Below are 18,467 nucleotides of genomic sequence, written 5' to 3'. Positions count from 1 at the left end.
TCATGTGAACGTAGTAATTTATTGAGTCTGTCTTTTTGGAACCTCATTTGAATTCAAAGGTTTCTGTCCCTGTAACTGGTTCAACAGGCTCTGTGTGAATATTCATTTCTTTATCTATCTCATAAAGGTTATTAACAATTGAGGTGGTTTACCTTTACCAAATTCTAAGGTGGTTCACAAACTTCCGGGGGTCAGGGTAGGTCTTGGTGGAAGTTGGTAAGCCACTTTTGCACTTGCACTAATACTGAGGCCTCAATAATCTGATCTTAAAGAGTAATAATTGGAGACTCCCCCAGCTATACCACGGTATAGAAGGAGAATAAACTGCTCAGTGATGGCTTGTTGGACAGAAAACTTACATGACAGAGACTAAGAAGATTCTTCAAGTCACTGTTCCCTTCATCTCTTGTAACTGACTCAGCAGTCACTTCTCGCTACAAGATTCTCTCTCTAATTGGTAATGGACACTCCATCTCCTTGGCTTAACAAGGCTAATTTCATGAAGGGAGGCCTATATGCTTACAATCCCTCTCCTAAACTGGATCTTTGCTTTTGCTCTTCACTCAGGCTCTAGATTTAGGGATGCAGTTGGATAAGATGGTTTGGGTGGAATCTGACTGAAAGAATTTGGAAATGGAAAGAACAACTCACTTTTCCGTGGATTCCTTGCTCTGTGTGGCAGGACCTCAGCTTAGCACCTGCCCTCTCTCCTGCCACCAAAGGGTAGAATGATTCCCATAAAGGACTTGTTGAATGATTCCTCTTACCACTCACCCCTGCAAAAAACTGCTGGAGTCCTTCAGTGTTACTGCATAACTCTTAAATTCTTACTTGGTGGCCAAGGTGTTTGTTACATGACTTGAAAGAACTTTATATATATATAATGTATATCCACTAAGGAGCAGTCAACCAGAAATAGAAGTAATATCTACAATGAAGTCTGATGATATAGGTGACCGTACTCTAACTCACCACTTGAAATGCCTTTTCTTCTGGTGTTGCCTACAGCTGGCTCAGTAGGTGCGTTTAAATCCTGAGCTATGGTCCTGTGCATGTACCAAACTGCCTGGATCTACACAATGTTCATCTTGCCACCCACCTAAGGGTTTTTATTTAAGGAAAAGCAAGTTTAGGTTTTGTGGCTGTGCAACAAGAATTCAAGACTGGCAGAACCGGCCTCTCATTTATGGCATTTCTTCTGTGGTTCGTGGAATACTTTTTGGGCAGGAATTCAATCCCCATTTTAGATGCTTTCTACACCTTGGATTCAATGGCTACCAACAATTGCAACAGCAATTTCCATCCTTTGTAGTTGGCTCCATAACAATGACATGGTACCTAAGTTGTTATCTTAGGCAGCCTGGGTTCTTCACTTCTACTTCTCATCCTGTTGTTGCTCTAACTCCTCAAGGGACTAGAAAATGGTGTGCCAGAACTGAACCAGTTGTTCAAATGCTGCTTTTCAGTATCCTTTTTGAGGAATTTCTAACAAGGGACATGCCCCAGGCACACGCTTTACACTGAGAAGCACCATGATGGCTCTCCAGTATGAGGAAGAAGCAGTTTAAAATCAGGATAGTGCCTCTCCTGTCCTTACTTCTGCACTCATTACTGCACAGAGAATAAAACAACAATGTGCCTTGAATACAAGTTGTGTGCAATTTGAAGTGGTAACTTTTATAATGCTGTTGCAAGAGCTAGTTGGAAGCATTTGTTATGGTATAGGATGTTCTCAGTTACTGGTAGAGTAAAGTGCTGGTAGAGCCAACTACAAGTTAGGCTCTGCAGGTACAAGTTAGACTCTGAGTGAAGCCAACATGCCAATTCCTTACTTCTCAATGAGGTGTTTGGTGTTGAATGTGCCAACTTTGCCTTGCAGCATCTCCAAGAGCCAGGAATGGGCTCTTTAATGGAGTGTAGTGATTGCCTGCACACGAGATAAAGTGGGAAAGAGGCCAGTGTAGTGATTCTATGTTAACATGCTATGTCATGCAATGTAGGCACTCCTTTAGGACTGGCGTTGCTATTGTATTGACAATGTGTACAGGGATGTTGCTAAATGCACTTCAATGAGAACAGTGTAATTTCTGTGTTTAATGTATGTGACTACAACTAGAACTAAAGATAAAGTGATATGCTCTCTTTAAGACCTGCAAGTGTAGGAAGCTTTTATTTCCTCCACACTTTGGTGTGAACTTGGAAAATTATTTAAATAGCAATAAAAAGTAAATGAATCTTTTTGGCCCTTGCAAATGAAAACCTACTTTCAGCACTGGGATTTTGCATGGCAAGGAAACCAACAAGTATTGCTAAACTAAAGGTGAATGAATAGTCACTGCTTGCATTTTAGAAGATTCCTGTATGCTTGAATTCTCTGGTTTTCATATGGAGAAATATTCAGCTTTCAAAACCCTGTTTGGGAGGGAGAAATACTCAGAGATGATCTTTCCTCATGACAGAACCAAAAAGGGTACTAACCTACGGCAGTATGTGGGCCTCTGCAAAATCAGGAAGATTCATCAGAGGTCATACACTCTTTCTAAAACAGGTATTGACTTTTAATCTAAAAACCAGGAAAAGGAGCTTTATTGATATTCTTGTCATTTCTGTTTGTCCTGTATCCATGTTACCACCTCTTTCTGTTTTCCCTGCTATTAACTGATACCCGTACATCTCCTTGTTCTTTCATACATCCTCCATCTTTTTTGTGTGTAATTCAATGTTCGCCTCTCCTCATTTACAGTTTACCTTTCCTATTCCTAGTTTCTTCATTTTGTGGGCTCTCTCAGAAACCAGTAACATTCTTGGAGAGCTACTGTGCCTCTACAGAGGTGATCATGACACTTTCCACTAGAAAAAGCTGTCCTTGACCATAAGCATGGAGAGGCCAGGTCCTTCTCGGAGCCAAACAACTAAGTACCAGGTACAAAACTGCTAAGAGTGAGTTCCAGTGTCTCTCCATCCTCAAAGGGAAGAACTTCTACCTAATATCTAATCTAATATCTAATCTGATCCTTGGAGAGGAGAAAAGTTTGCAAGGCCCAAAGAGACCCGTATGAGATGACAGAATTAGGTATAATTTCATTCTTTTTCTGGATCTAGGAACAGAGCAGAAATGTAGATGCCCACAGGGCCTTGGATTCATCAGGAAGTAAGCATTTGGATTCACCAGGAAGTAAGCATTTATTTATATATAAAACTTAATGAAAGCAAGAGTAGTCTAAATGGCCTTGCAACCTGGACGTATGCCTCAGTGCCTAGGCTTCTCAGGCTTATTCAAAGCAGGTCTACATCAAAAAGCTAATCAGACAGCACCATCACCATGCAATTAAACTGTATATATGTATTTATGCATATAAATAATATATGCTATACAGACTCTTTGGACTGTATTCAAACCCAGCATTACAGGTGTAAAACTTAGCATCTAATTATCTGCCTCCCTATTCAATCCATGACCAGTACTAGTTATAGCTCCTAAGTAGTTAAAGCAAGTAGTGTACATATGATCAGTAGCTATGGGGACATCCACCAGCTCATATTGTTCTTTGCATACTTATTTATCTGTTCTAGAATATTCCTTAAAGAACCTCCCCCTGTCCTAATGTGTCCTGACTTCCTGCACTTTGCTTTGTACTATCCCATTTTCACTGATCCGCTGAGCCAAAAACACTAAGGAGACCTTATTGCAGCCTTTCAATACTGAAAGAAGGCTTGTAAGAATGTTGGAGAGAAACTTTTTACCAGGGCTTGTAATGATAGGACAAGGTGAATGGCTTTAAACTGCCAGAGGAGAGATTGAGATGAGATCTTAGGCAGAAGTTCATCCCTATGAGGGTGCTGAGGCACTGGCACAGGCTGCCCAGAGAAGCTGTGGCTGCCCTATTCCTGGCAGTGTTCAAGGCCAGGTTGCACACAGGGGCTTGGAGCAACCTGCTCTAGTGGAAGGTGTCCCTGCCCATGCCAGGGCTTTGGACAAGATGATTTTTAAAAGTCCCTTCAACGCAAACTGTACTATGATTCTAGGAAGGATTTCCTTTCAAACATTTCCATATGAAATGAGCCGACACTTCCAATGAAGTAAACCGATCAAGCCGATTCCAGAGCTACTTCTTCCCAGTTTAAAGGCACAGTTCATCATGGCTCTAAGGTCTGAGATTGAGAGCAGGAAAAAGAGAGGTCCATGGTTGAGAACAAGAAAAAAATGTCTCCTGAAGCCACTTTCCCACCCATTCTTACTGAAATTAGCTTTGCCCAGCTCCCAAGTTTCTATGCCAGAACACACACACAAACACTGCTGGTCTGTGCAGACTCTTTGCAGCAGTTGCCTGGTGAAGAGGTTCCCTTTGAGAGTTGCCAGTTTCTATCCATGCAGATAAGCTTCAAGCCAGTGCTCCCCAGAATCCTTCAGTGAACTGCAGGAACAGAAAGTAAAACATCACTTATGGGGAGGCAATATTCAACTTCATGGGAAGCAATTTAGCATTAAAATGAAGTAAATGGAAAAAATGGATTAAAAGCTGGATGGACATCTCATTGCAAAGTCTGTGTAGAGGGAATGAGTTGAGAGGATTTAATAAGAGAAAACAAATCTTTGAAACTTTGGAAATTTCTGAAAATGAAAGTGCCTTTAGAAAAACCGAAATAAACTCCAGGTTTGATCTCCCCGTTGATACAGATTTGAAATGGTTGCCTATGTCCCTTGCTTGCACGCAATTAGAGTGCAAAACTATCTTGTTAAGTGATACTTACTGCAAAATATCCGAAAATGCTGTCAGTAAACTCTTGCTTTTATACTCAATGCCATGCTTATCACAAAGGGCTCTCACCAGCGGAGCTACTTTGCAGTAGTTGTGTCGAGGCATTGTGGGGAAAAGGCTGCAGAATTGAAAGAGAGGGAATTATTGTAAGACTCGACTTGCACCACTCTCTGGTCCCTCTGTCCGAAGTATTTCCCTGCCCTCCCCCGGAAGGAGAGCAAAGGGTGTCCTGAGATGGTTTAATGTGAGATGACATGGTCTTTCTGTCTCTTAAGTGCCCATATCATTCCCACTCTTCTCCCCATAATCGTACTTACTGGTGTTCAATTTGGAAGTTCAGGTGCCCAGTGAACCAGTCATTGAACAAAGATTGGTTCACGTTGCATGTTGCATGGAGCTGGGAGCAAAAGACACCAAAGAAATACATGATTTAGATTAAATTTTTCTGCAAGTCTGATAACTGAACCCCAGCAACCATTATCCACCCCTCTCTACCATAAGTGGCAAGTTAGATTCAGGGATTATAGCCATGATTGCCCTGAAGAATTTAACAAAGTCTAAACGGGTTGTTAGGATATAGGTCAATTTAAATAGCTCTTTGTTCAGAAAGAACGACTTCACTGGCACGCACGCAACCTCAACTGCCATTCTTTTAAGAGGTTCTCACATTTTTCACTTGGACAGAAAGAAATATACCCAGTAAAGAAAAAAAACCCAATCTTCTAGTCTCCTCCAACAAGTACAAGTGGAGTCAGATGCAAATGTATGAGGGAAAGGTTTGTGTACCCAGGCTTCATCTCACCTGATTTGGGCACCTTTGGTCTGAAATCTGCATCTGAGCTCATCACCTTACACTCATTGGAGAAAACCAGGTGCTATTCTTCTGACCTGCTTTAGGTGTCAATTTTAGAGTAAGGTGAATCATGCTCTAGGAATGGCTCTTTCTCTCCAATGAATGGGACTATACTGCTGGAGGCAACAGAGATGTGAGTAAAGTTGTATTAACATACTCACTTTATCAGACCTAAAGATTTATCTGTACTATAGCTGTAACATGTAGGGTAAAAATTAAAGGTATCCAGTCCCATTTTGTTTCTCTTTAGTTGGCCTAAAAAGGAGATTGACTTTTAGATCATCAGTACTTTTTCGTAATAGGAAGGGAAAAGCATTGTGAAAAATACATCAAAACATTTCAGTGAAAGGGTAGGATTTTTTTACCCTAGATGTCCTTTGTTACAACTAATGTTTTTACTGTTCCAGAAATGCCTATTTAACAAAAAGCAAGGACAAACCTCATTAACACAGCATTATAGCTGAGACAATAACAACATTGTCCTACAATTCAGAACTGCAGACCCATTCCTCCAGAAAAAAAGAGATTCTCACCTGAGTAGATACCCAGTCTTCGTTCTTATCGTAATCGATGTCCATTGGAATGTGATTCATTTGAGACACCCAAATAAACCAGGTACTCTCCAGGTACCTGCACAGATAAACACAGAAACACTTCTCATATCTCTAATCCCATCCAAATTTACCATTAAAGCACCTTCCTGAATCTCATCTTTAGTGAAAGAGCACTTTTACATAATTCAGGATTTTCTGTATCATCCATTTGCCTCCTAAATTTTGAAATTTCTTTTGAGAACCACTCAATTTGTAGTTGCAGATGTTGCTGAGCAGCCACCACCCCTCCCCTGAAATACCCTGTTTTTTCTTAGCTGACTGTCTGTTAGAAAATAAACATCAGAAAATTGTAATGAGTATTATTATTTTTCATTTATTTCCACTGAAACTCGACATTGTTTCCAAATATTAGTCATGGGAACTCTGGGTATGTTGCGTGTTACCTGGACAGCCAGTAGTAGACCATGAAGTTGTTAAATCCCATTAAAGGAATATACATGAGGCAGACTCGAATGTTGAAAGACACAATCAAGAAGAGGTCCTGTACAACGAAACAAAACAAGATGAAAATATGGCTTCGTTGATGAACCTCCTCCACTCCCTCCTCCTCCTTTTACTTGAACTCCAGCATTAAAAATGTTTTTAGTTATTGATCTCTTATTTATCAAGAGGAGGCTCCACACCATCATTCTGCCCCACAATGAGTGTTTCCCTGAAACATCCCCATAGCACTCACCTTCAGTAACAAAAAGACAGCAAACAGCCCTGTTTTGGGACTAGGTCTGATTGATAGTTTTCTGTTAACTTTTACTCAGCTGCTAAAAGGCTAAAAAGCTTCTAGAAAATTCTTCCCAGACCCATTGACTGCATTCCTGCTGCAGCAAGCCTAGAATCAGCCTTTTCTGGCTTAAACCCTCAATCACTTGAAGGGAAGGTTGACATAGCCACAGAGTGGAGACAGTTTTTGAATGGTCTGTATAGACAGTGTAAGCAGTGCTTACCAACCACTTTTTCCTCTTGATTGCAAAGTAGAATGTAGACAGCTGGAAGAAGGGTACAAGTGCAAGTGGGGCCAATACTGAAGGAAAGAACAGAGAGACATTTATCAATTCACTGCATCATAAATCTTACAGAATATTCTTCTGTAAGACCGTCTTTCCAGTGGAAATAAAAATGCTGTCTTCCATTTACACCAACTTTCACATGTCAGCATATTCTCTTCCTCTTTTCATGTCACCAGTCTTTAATTCTTTCCCATCCCTTTCATACTTAAACTTGATTCACCCCTATATAGCACCTAACACCACATAATCCTAACAGCGACATAAGGGGCAATTCCTTCTCATGTGAAACTACTTTGGTGTGAAGGAGGCTTCCTGAAGCTGTGACTTCAATGGGAGTATCTTAAAAACTTTTATTTTGTGGAAGAGATGCAGTCATGATATTTAGGTGAAGTTCCCACAGCACTGCAAGGAAGTATGTAGGGATACTCACAGATGAAATACTTATGCTGATAATTGTAAGGCATGAACTTCTTCTTCTTTTTTCCAAGCTGAAAGATGAAAAGACATTGCAATGCGCCAGTTGGAGACCTGAGATCCTTTATAAGGTATTTCTTAGTCCTGTCTAATGAATGCACTGAGAACTATCTCTTAATCTCTCTAATTCAACCCCTCCTCTTGAAAAGCAGGTACTGAAGTTCCAAAGCAATAGAGAGAAGCAGATTTCATTTGAGCCTCTATATCTAGATATCAACTTTATGTCAATGTCAGAACAGAGCCATTTTTTAGGGTGGCTCCAAAACTCGTGGCAGGATACAAAAATGCTCAAAAATCACAAAATATGCTCACAGGTTATTTTAATTTTGTAGAAGTTTCTAGTGCTAGTAATGAAAGTCCCATCTAACCACGTATTCACCGCAGATTGCTGAGACTACCAGTGCTCGGGGAGGAACAAGTTAGTAACAGGAAGACTAAGACAGGAATCTTGGAGGGTGATGAATGCAGGATGTGTTTGCTGTGAAAGCTACATCTGAATTGCTGTATCAGGTGAGATAGGATGCAGACATTCCAAATTTTGGAGTAATAAAGGAGATAGTGGTCAGAAATGACATAAGCATTTAGATGCTATCCTATAATGACTGTACAATAATTTCTGCAAGGTCAAGGCAGCCAGCACTCTATAAAGACATCGACCTTTTTAGTTCCTTGAATACTTTGCTTTCAACTACACAAAACAGCAAAGAGATGAAATATTTACAAAAAGCACAAGAAGTTCCTTTCTTCGCAGTGTATCTTTTCACTATTTACACAAAAGGATTCTTAACATCATCTGCAAATCTTGTGCTTTTAATTCTTCAAACGACAAAATAACAAGAAAGCAAAGCAAACTATTTCAGAGCTTCCCTATTAGTGAGAAAAAAACCCCCAAGAACATTTCAAAGATGTCTTCACTGGATCAAAACTGAAACAAAACAAATGAACTGGACTAAATGAACTGGACTAAATGAAATCCACTTTGCCCATCCACAATGTGCCTGATTCTTCTCTCTTAAAAAGCAGGAAGACATGAGAACTGATTTCCTACATTGTCACTTCCATCCAACCCAATCTAGCACAGCCACTCGAGATGCTTATGCTCATATACAACTGTGAGAGATCTTTCAGAAGATCGTGGACAAATTCCTTCCCACTTGCAGCTAACAGTGGATAAGTATTTTGTGCAAACTCTATTTACTGGAGTCTTTTGGAGACAGTGGAGCTGGAATTTTCCTCATGCCTTGGAGAGCTATAAGATCTTTTCTTACCACCAGCTAAAGGAGAAAAAGATGTTAGTTTGAGAGCTGGTTATTTAGCAAAGAGACCATTTCATCATCCCATGGGTAAACAGAATTGCCAGGGAAAAAAGAAGCAAAAGAGACTTTGCCTATCCTGATGATATCAGAAATCATAAGAATGCAGAGAGGGCCTGTTCATGGTTTTTATTTTTATGAAAGCCATAAAATTTATGATTAAGAAATCATTTCCTATGCTTGTGTTTTGTGCATAGCAGCTCTATTGGTCCTGAAGGATTTAGGTGCCAAACAGTTCCCACAGTCAAAAGGATCCAGAGGGAACATCTGACTCACTATCTACAGGATCACTAACAACATATAACACTAATGCAAGTGGACTGACTCATTATTTGCGCTGCCTGCAAGGTGCTTACCCTGCTCTTCTAGCAACACAGAGAACTTAAGCACTGATTTGAAGATGTTGCTACTCAGAAGCTGGTGCCTGTCCTGGCTTCAGCTATAACAGCTATTTTTCTCCTTCCTAGTTGCTGGTACAGTGCTATGTTTCGGCTTTAATCTGAGAACAACTCTGGTAACACACCGATGGTTTTAGTTCTTGCTAAATAATGTTTACTTTGATCAAGGACTTTTCAGTCTCATGCTCTGCCAGTGAGGAGGGGCACGGGAAGCCGGAAGGGAGCGGAGACAGGACACCTGACCCAAACTAGCCAAAGGGCTATTCCATACCAAAGCATGTGGTGCCCAATATAGAAACCGGGGGGAGTTACCCGGAAAGCCCAGATTGCTGCTCGGGTTGGGCTGGGTATAGCTTTCTGTCAGTAAAATCTTTGTTTCTCCAAACATGCCCATGCTCACCTCCACGGAGAGCGTCTTTCCCAAGCTGAAGAGGAGAGGGTGCATGTTGAGGTCAGGGTCTTTGCGGAAGCAGTTGGGTTTGGCATGGTGCTGGTTATGTAGGTGAGTCCACCAGCTGGCTGGTAACCCCAGGAAAACATGAAGACCAGGGATTCAAACTAGAACAATATCAACAACTACTATTTATCCACCTCTTATTGATGGCTGCACTACACTTCCCTCACAGGCCATATTGCCTGAATGTAGGGACACTCCCATTCATTTTTTAGTCCATATTAGCCCCAGACGATATTCCCTCCATGAGGCAACTACCTTCAGAATATTCATCACAACAAAATGCAGAAGTCGATTCCATTTAGGCTTCCTGAGGACAGAGCAGTGCCCCAGATCATGTTGGAACCAGCCCATCTGGATCTGGAAGACAAAAGAGTCACTGAGGAAGAAGAGTCACAGCAGCATTGCATTCATTTGTCTCAGGAGTCTCCGTAATGTCAGAGTGTGAGCGCATCTTCCTCCTGGTTTGGGGAAGAAACCTCACCAGCTATCTTAGATGCTGAGAACTTCCTTCCAGACTACTGTCCTAAAGCTGCTCAGTATCATAGAATGCTATGAAATCATAGAGTACCAGGTTGAAGAGACTTCAAAGATCATCTGGTCCAACTTTTCAGATACAAGATACTGATTTCATTGTAGCAGCTGAAGGGAAAGTAACAAAGTACCATTAAAATTAATTTGTAATGTAATTAATTTGTTACAGCATGAAAGTCTTTTGCCCCCATTGCAAATATATAATTTCCTAGCAATTAGCTAGAAAATGTAAGAATTTCCAAATCCACAACTTGATTACATTACATATTCCTATGGAAATACAAGAATGCTCTTTGAGGAGTATCTGCCTTAGCAGATACTGGGCAAAGAGAACAGATTGTTTAAAAAACACGAGTTACTTCACACCCTGTCCACAGATGTCTGAGCAAACCAAAGGTTTCGGCGCCACTAAGAAACTCTTGCTTTCTACCTCCCTTCACTCTCCAGTGTCTTCCATCTATGGATCACAAAGTCCTATTCCCTCCTTCCCTCCACCAACCCTGACATGTATCATACCCTTCTATTATTCAGGACTAGTGAATGTAACTGGCTCATAAAGGACTCAACGAGCACCAGAGCTATCAGACATTCAACAATGGAGTTGAGAATGAAATATTCCCCCTTTTGCTTGGGGTAAGTGATGAGATCAGCTCATCCCATCTTATGAAATGCCAACTTCACACCACCCCACCAACCCTGGCGAGCAGCTTGTCAGCAAAATGAGATTTGCGGATGCAATAAAAACTGTGCCGTAGAACATGCTTGTTGTCTTCAGCCAGAGAACAGGATCTAAGACAAGGAAGTAAAGCAACAACTGTGATATCAACATTCATTATTGTCTCCGCCTGGGAGAACCAAACAGGTCTTCAGTGTTGAACGAGTGTCAGCAGTTTACCTGAGCAACAGTAAAGAATACCATGCCAAGCACGAAAGGCACAAAGGATATTCCAAAGTGCCAGACCACGAGCCAGGATGCAACGTCCAGTACCAGGAGGTGAAGGAAAATCAGGAAGAAAAAGCTGTAATTTGGCCTCAGAAGTCCCATCTTCTCAACTGAGCAGCGCAGCTCACGAAAATCCTCTAAAAGTGCTTTCTGTGGGAAAAGTGAGTATTAATGCACTGTCTACATTGAAAATGAAACACGGCAGACCCAAGGATCCCAAAGTGGACATGGAAGTGAGAGGAAATATTCTCTCAGAGGGTTCTCTGTGCAAAAATGAGCATCAAATAAACAGATCTTGGATTTGCTTTCACAATGGAGAACAATTTGCCGACAAGCTTTGGTAGTGACACATTGAAATGGTAAAAACTGAGCAGAATTTGGGGCTTTGGGTTTGTTCCTCACACCCAGGTGTGGATTTAGTGATTCTGGGACACTGCAAGTTTCCATGCCTACGGCACAGTGTCAGGCACGCTGCTATTTCTCTTATTTTCCTTCTCCTCCCATACCAAACCCCAAGCCATTCCCACAGCTGGATTCCAGGACACTCACTTTTTTATTAGACTCAAAGCTGGGTTGATCTGGTGCCAGCTCCCCAATCAGCAGTGATTTCAAGTATCTCTCCACCAGGGACTTATCATTGTGAAATGCTATAAAGGCATCCTGAGAAAGACACAAAGGACAGGGTTCAGAAAGGATATGGGACTAAACGCCAGATGCTGAGCCTCTCCTTTTTACCGGTCTTTCGTATATAATATAGAATCATAGAATCATAGAATAGTAAGGGTTGGAAAGGACCTTAAGATCATCTAGTTCCAACCCCCCTGCCATGCGCAGGGACACCTCACACTAAACCATGTCGCCCAAGGCTCTGTCCAACCTGGCCTTGAACACCGCCAGGGATGGAGCACCCACGACCTCCCTGGGCAACCCATTCCAGTGCTTCACCACCCTCACTGTAAAGAACTTTTCCCTTATATCTAATCTAAACTTCTCCTGTTTAAGTTTGAAGCCATTACCTCTTGTCCTACCACTACAGTCCCTAAGAATATACAATCCAGTTCCTTTTGTCCATTTTTGTCTCTTTGGTTGCTCCTGTAGTTCTTTGCCATCAACTGGAGCTTGGCCCAAGGAAGCTGGAGAAGTTTCAAGAAACTAAATTTCATAAAAATACCTGGGCTGCATCAAAAGAAGCGTGACCAGCAGGTCAAAGGAGGTGATCCTGCCCCTCTACTCTGCTCTTGTGAGACCTCACTTGGAGTATTGTGTACAGTTCTGGTGTCCTCAACATAAAAAGGACACGGAGCTGTTGGAGCAAGCCCAGAGGAGGGCCATGAGGATGATAAGAGGGCTGGAGCACCTCCCGTATGAAGACAGGCTGAGAAATTTGGGGCTGTTCAGCCTGGAGAAGAGAAGGCTGCGTGGAGACCTCATAGCAGCCTTCCAGTATCTGAAGGGGGCCTATAAGGATGCTGGGGAGGGACTCTTCCTTAGGGACTGTAGTGGTAGGACAAGGGGTAATGGGTTCAAACTTAAACAGGCGAAGTTTAGATTGGGTATAAGGAAGAAGCTCTTTACAGTGAGGGTCGTGAGGCACTGGAATAGGTTGCCCAAGGAAGTTGTGAATGCTCCATCCCTGGCGGTGTTCATGACCAGGTTGGACAGAGTCTTGGGTGACATGGTTTAGTGTGAGGTGTCCCTGCACATGGCGGGGGGTTGGAACTAGATGATCTTAAGGTCCTTTCCAACCCTAACTGTTCTATGATTCTATGATTCTACTTGTTTGAGGCTGGTAATAAACATGAAAGTGTGTCTTTGCCATGCTTAGAATGATGCTTTTAAAGTCTTGTCTTAATTACTCTAGGACCGTGAGAGATATACAGTGAAGCTCCCTACACAGCAGGACTATCTGGGTATCTCTTACTGGTTCCCTTAAGTTCGGTGTTTTGAGGAACTGACTAGCACCAGTGACATAAAAACAGGTCTGTCCAAGAACCGTTTGAAATACCAGCTTCAAAATCAAACACAAACTATGGAATAAAGGATGAAATTCCAGAAAAACCTAAACTCTTCTTTACTTCATATTCTCAGCGAACTTTTTTCCCATGCTTCTGGGGTCTCTTGTTTAGAGACAGTCTATCTTTGAGTATGTTAGTCCAGAAGAAGTCAGAGCAAGGTGACGTTTTGGACTGATGAGCTTTCTATAAATATCTTGCAGCCCTTTGTCACAGTGACAAATGAGTTCAGACCCAGAGGACTGGGGAAATCTTTCCTTTATGTTCTCTGTCCCCCTTATTCTCCAGGATTTTAAATATTTTCTATGTAGCTCCCTTTTGCCCGGAATTCTAGAACTGAGTCAAGCTGTAAGTATCGATACTGCACCTTAGAAACAGGGGCCAGAACCTTTCAAGCAGAATTTCCTATCCACAACACCAGTACCACAGGTTTGTATCACAGAAACGTAAGCCTTTCAGTCCTGCAACCTGTCCTTTCTCCTCCCTGCTCTTAAGCCCTGATTCCTATCTTATGAGAGATTAACTTTAAGGACTATCATCTGCAACTCATCTATCCTTCAACATGTGATACCAGCATAATGTTCTGCAATGCATATCGTCTACATATACAAAGTAATCCACAGAGGAAGATAATTCTCACCATATACACACAATTCTCATCATATAGACACAATTATGAGCTCTACAGTAGTCAAGAGAACTTGGAAAAAAATCCTGGATCCTGGCTTTAGGCAAAGCCATGCCCCAAGCACAGTGCCAACTAGCATGAGCACTCTCCACTGGCATCCCATCATGCCCTCCTGCCCTGACAACGGCACAGCCTTGCTCCTCTGCCCTCCTAGACCTTACCGTAGCATCTTGCCCAGCATAGTGGCTTAGAACTCAGCTGCCTCCAGGGTGTCGTTTGGAAAACCTGCCAACATCATACACTTTCCTATCAATCACCAGCCATTGCTCCTGCCCTTGCCCACGGCCATTGTGGATTCTGATCTCTTCCCAAGTGAAAAGCTGCAGGAAGGCTGAAATGGGTCGCGTCTCCTTTCCAGCGGGGCCAGTCTGTGGAGCCATCTGTCCTGGTAGATGTGCAGGTGGCGCTGAGATGCACTGCTCTAAGCTTTGCAGCACTGTGTCCGGGCAGAGAGTGAACCATCTCAGCCTGCCCGTTATAAAGTCCTCTCCAAGCCACTCCCTGTGCTTCTAGGCTGGTTGGCTCCCCTTGCCCAAACACACCCTTCCATAGCTCCCTCCTCTTCCACGTTCACACTGGACACTTTGACACATATCTAGTGTGTTTGCAAATGGTAATTGATACTTCCAAGAATGAATGCAGATCCTTCTAGGGAGAACAGCTTTCTTCAGAGCATCTGTTACTAGATTCAGTTTTGTAGCCAGTCAAATCACAGAATCACAGACAGGTTTGGGTTGGAAGAGATCTTAAAGTTCATCCAGTTCCAACCCCCTACCACAGGCAGGGACACCTTCCACTACAGCAGGTTGCTCCAACCTGGCTTTGGACACTGCCAGGGATGGGGCAGCCACAGCTTCTCTGGGCATCCTGTGCCAGTACCTCAGCACCCTCACAGGGAACAATTTCTTCCTAATATCTCATCTAAATCTCACTTCTTCTAGCTCGAAGGCGTTACCCCTTGTCCTATCAAGTATGGGATGTCTCTGCCTATACACACACAGTCATGTCATGACTTTCACAGCTAACACACACTGTGGGTGCCACTGTCCACCAAAACAGTGTTGTTACTCAGGTGAATTAAGTTTAGGAACTCTAAGATAGTTATCTTCCATATTAGCAGTGTGCATAGTATTTCATGTCTGAATTTCTTTAGCATCAAATCCCATCCAGAGGGTCCTGTAATGCCCATTACATTAGAATCAAACCAAACAAGTCCTTTCCCAGTTTGAAAGCAGAAGCTGTCTCTGTCGGTATTATCCAGGTCACCAAACAAATGTCAAAGTCACTTTGAAAAGCCCACGTAGGTAGAGAAAGTCACAGTCATGCTCACCCAGAGAAACTATTGAGAAATCAGTTCAAGTGAATTTACAACATAGACAGTGTTCTGCAACAGCTACTCACACACCTGTCAAAATCCATGTCACATGCATCTGGGAGCAAGTACATGTGCACAGAGCTATTCTACATCACTGCTTTTGTGACTAAGAGTCTCCTTCCCCAGACAGTTGACATTGCTCCCCCAGCTTTCCAGTATGCCAGTGACGTGACTACTGAGCTCATAGTTATTACAACAATATTTTTATCCCCCATCACGTTTACACTTAATCCACTGGTACTAAGATACACTGGAGCTTGTTTCTAAGAAAATCTTATGCTTCAGGCAAGTCCTTGAAGTTCTGAGTAATTTTGTCATACAGGATGACACCTATGGTTCTTTTAGAATCATAGAAAGGTTTGAGTTGTAAGGGACCTTAAAGATCATCATCTTTTGACCACCTTTTCTACAGAAACTAAATTTACCATGGAGCCTGTTACACATGCTGTCAGAATACCTACCAAGTAAGGCTCCTTGGCAAGACTGGATGAAGAACTTTACGAGCTGTACAGTCTCACCCAGGAGAACTTAGATGTCAGAAAGACAGACAGTTATGGCTTGTATGTGTCTCCAGAGTTAGATGTCAACAGTACAAAGAGTTTGAAAAGCATGACCTTGGAGGTAAGCATCTATAATTACAGCTGCATTTATCTGTGTAGGCAGACCTGAGTCTCTCTGCCCTGCTCTGGCTGGTCTGAATGCATGCTGGAATAGCACCTTACCTTTGTGGAGGGCTCATGGATGCTCTGTGCTCTGGCAGGGAGATGACCGGCACCCATCTGCTCCTACTCCTGCAGGTAGAGCCTGTGTTCTTTCATGGATTTCGTGGACTCTCATTCAAGACGCTCTTCTGTGATTATGACATGTCTCTTTCCAAACACAGCAAGGAAACTGAAATAGTTGAAATTTTTTTTCTCACCAGCACAGAACCTTATTGGGAATCCATAATTCAGGACAAGGCAACATTCTAAAACATCTCCTCAGTCATTTCAAGAGACAATCACTTTTGAAGACTGCAAAACATTGTTTTGAAGAAATGTTTTGGAGGAAATGAAAATATCCATCAATTACTTACTTGATTAGAACATTAAAAGACACCATGTCAGTCAGGAGGTGGAAAGAACAGGTTTTCCTGGTTTTAGATATTGTGAATTAATGAGACACCTCCACGTATCTCAGATGGGGCTGTTCTTCAGGAACCTCATGTACTTGAGGAAAGAGAAGCAAAACCAAAGGTAAAACCAAGGACAGAGAGACAAATTTACAATGGAGGCCCTCTTCTCTCATTGCCTTGAGGGCTTCGGTTTGCTCAGATACTCAAAGTCTTGATTAACTTTGTTTCACAACTTAATCCAGATAGCAGAAGTAAGGTAACACATGGGATTTTGTTTCCTCTGTGAAAGCAATCTTTATACCCTTTGCAAAAGAGAAAAAAACACTTGTGAAATACCACCATTTAGGTGGTGGCAAACTTTGCTTCCACTCCTAGCTTCTGGTTTTATTTTATGAGGAAACAATAAAAAACCAAGATGGATTTATTATATGTTAATTATAATGAGGTGTAGAATTAGGTTCTTGAATAAGCACTGCAGACCTTCTCATCTGTAACTCTCCAAGGAACAATAAGTTGCATTAAGACACTGAACTATATAAACTTACATGTATATAATTTTTTTGTGCTCCTAAGTTACTAAAACCTCTACACAGAAAACGCTGCAACGCTGCACACTGAAGCTTTAAAATTTGCTGTGCTTTGCTATCGCAGTTCTGACGAGGCCTTCTCATGTGCACACATCATCTGTAATTGCACACCCCAGATTCTTTCATAACAGGGTCAGTATTAATCTCTTCAGCAATCATCATGTAGTTTTCTGTTTTGTGTATCTCAGTTAAGATAATTCCTATGAATTTAAGCAATTCCTATCAAATATACCCTTCACATTCTCTAACTCCCAGAAGTGAGAACCCCAGGGGCTCTTCTGTGGCTTAAGATCTAAATTTAGTGGATCTAAAGTGATAAATTCTAACAACTGTTACAATGTCCCTCTCTCAAGCACACAGGTAGCATTATATATTGTTACAAAGAGAAAATATGACACAGAGTGATTCAAGGTAAATGCCAATTTAACAAGGAAAACAAACCCATTTTGTTTGGGGTTGGTTTTTTTTTTAGAGGAGTCAGCATTTTAATAACTTTTTTTATGCTTGGTGCAGAGCACCCACTGATTCATAGAATCATAGAATGGTTTGGGTTGGAAAGGACCTTAAGATCATCTAGTTCCAACCCCCCTGCCATGGGCAGAGACACCTCACACTAGACCATGCCACCCAAGACTCCGTCCAACCTGGCCTTGAACACTGCCAGGGATGGGGCATTTACCACTTCTTTGGGCAACCTGTGCCAGGGCCTCACCACCCTCCTAGTAAAGGGCCTAACCTGAACTTCCCCTGTTTAAGTTTGAACCCATCACCCCTTGTCCTATCACTACAGTCCCTGATGAAGAGTCCCTCTCCAGCATCCTTGTAGCCCCTTCAGATACCGGAAGCTGCTCTGAGGTCTCCACGCAGCTTCTCTTCTCCAGGCTGAACAGCCCCAACTTTCTCAGCCTGTCTCCATACGGGAGGTGCTCCAGTCTCTGATCATCCTTGTGGCCTCCTCTGGACTTGCTCCAACAGCTCCATGTCCTTCTTATGTTGAGGACACCAGAGCTGTACACAATACTCCAAGTGAGGTCTCATGAGAGCAGAGTAGAGGGGCAGGATCACCTCCTCCACCCTGCTGGTCATGCTTCTTTTGATGCAGCCCAGGATACAGTTGGTTTCTGGGCTGCGAGCACACACTGAAGCTAGCTCATGTTCAGTTTCTCATCAACCAACACAGACACCCTTCTGAATGTTCTTGCTGTCTGAAATCTTGCATCCACAAAAGAAGAACTCTACAAAAGGTGGCCATGCTTGAAAGGGTTCTTTTAATACATGGCTTGTGCAACACCGACTAGGAATGACGTGGCATAAGGAGGATTAAAACACCCACAATGGTTCTAC

The 18,467-nt window shown here is 42.3% G+C and overlaps 1 protein-coding gene across 1 annotated transcript; it reads right to left on the bottom strand.

Annotated features, from left to right (window-relative positions):
- Positions 1-4,171: 4,171 nt before the first annotated feature.
- On the bottom strand, positions 4,172-14,427 carry LOC115606144 (acyl-CoA (8-3)-desaturase-like). The gene is given in 12 exon segments (XM_030481527.1): positions 4,172-4,415; positions 4,753-4,878; positions 5,078-5,157; positions 6,147-6,243; positions 6,611-6,708; positions 7,169-7,245; positions 7,662-7,719; positions 9,817-9,946; positions 10,130-10,230; positions 11,300-11,497; positions 11,897-12,007; positions 14,209-14,427. Coding segments are annotated over 12 exon segments (1,347 nt in total). The 3' UTR covers positions 4,172-4,363.
- Between the last annotated feature and the right edge of the window lie 4,040 nt (positions 14,428-18,467).

Source organism: Strigops habroptila, chromosome 4 (assembly GCF_004027225.2).
Source record: "Strigops habroptila isolate Jane chromosome 4, bStrHab1.2.pri, whole genome shotgun sequence".
Classification (NCBI taxonomy): Eukaryota; Metazoa; Chordata; class Aves; order Psittaciformes; family Psittacidae; genus Strigops; species Strigops habroptila.
Note: the sequence above shows the minus strand (reverse complement) of the source record. Positions and strands in the feature narration are given on the sequence as shown.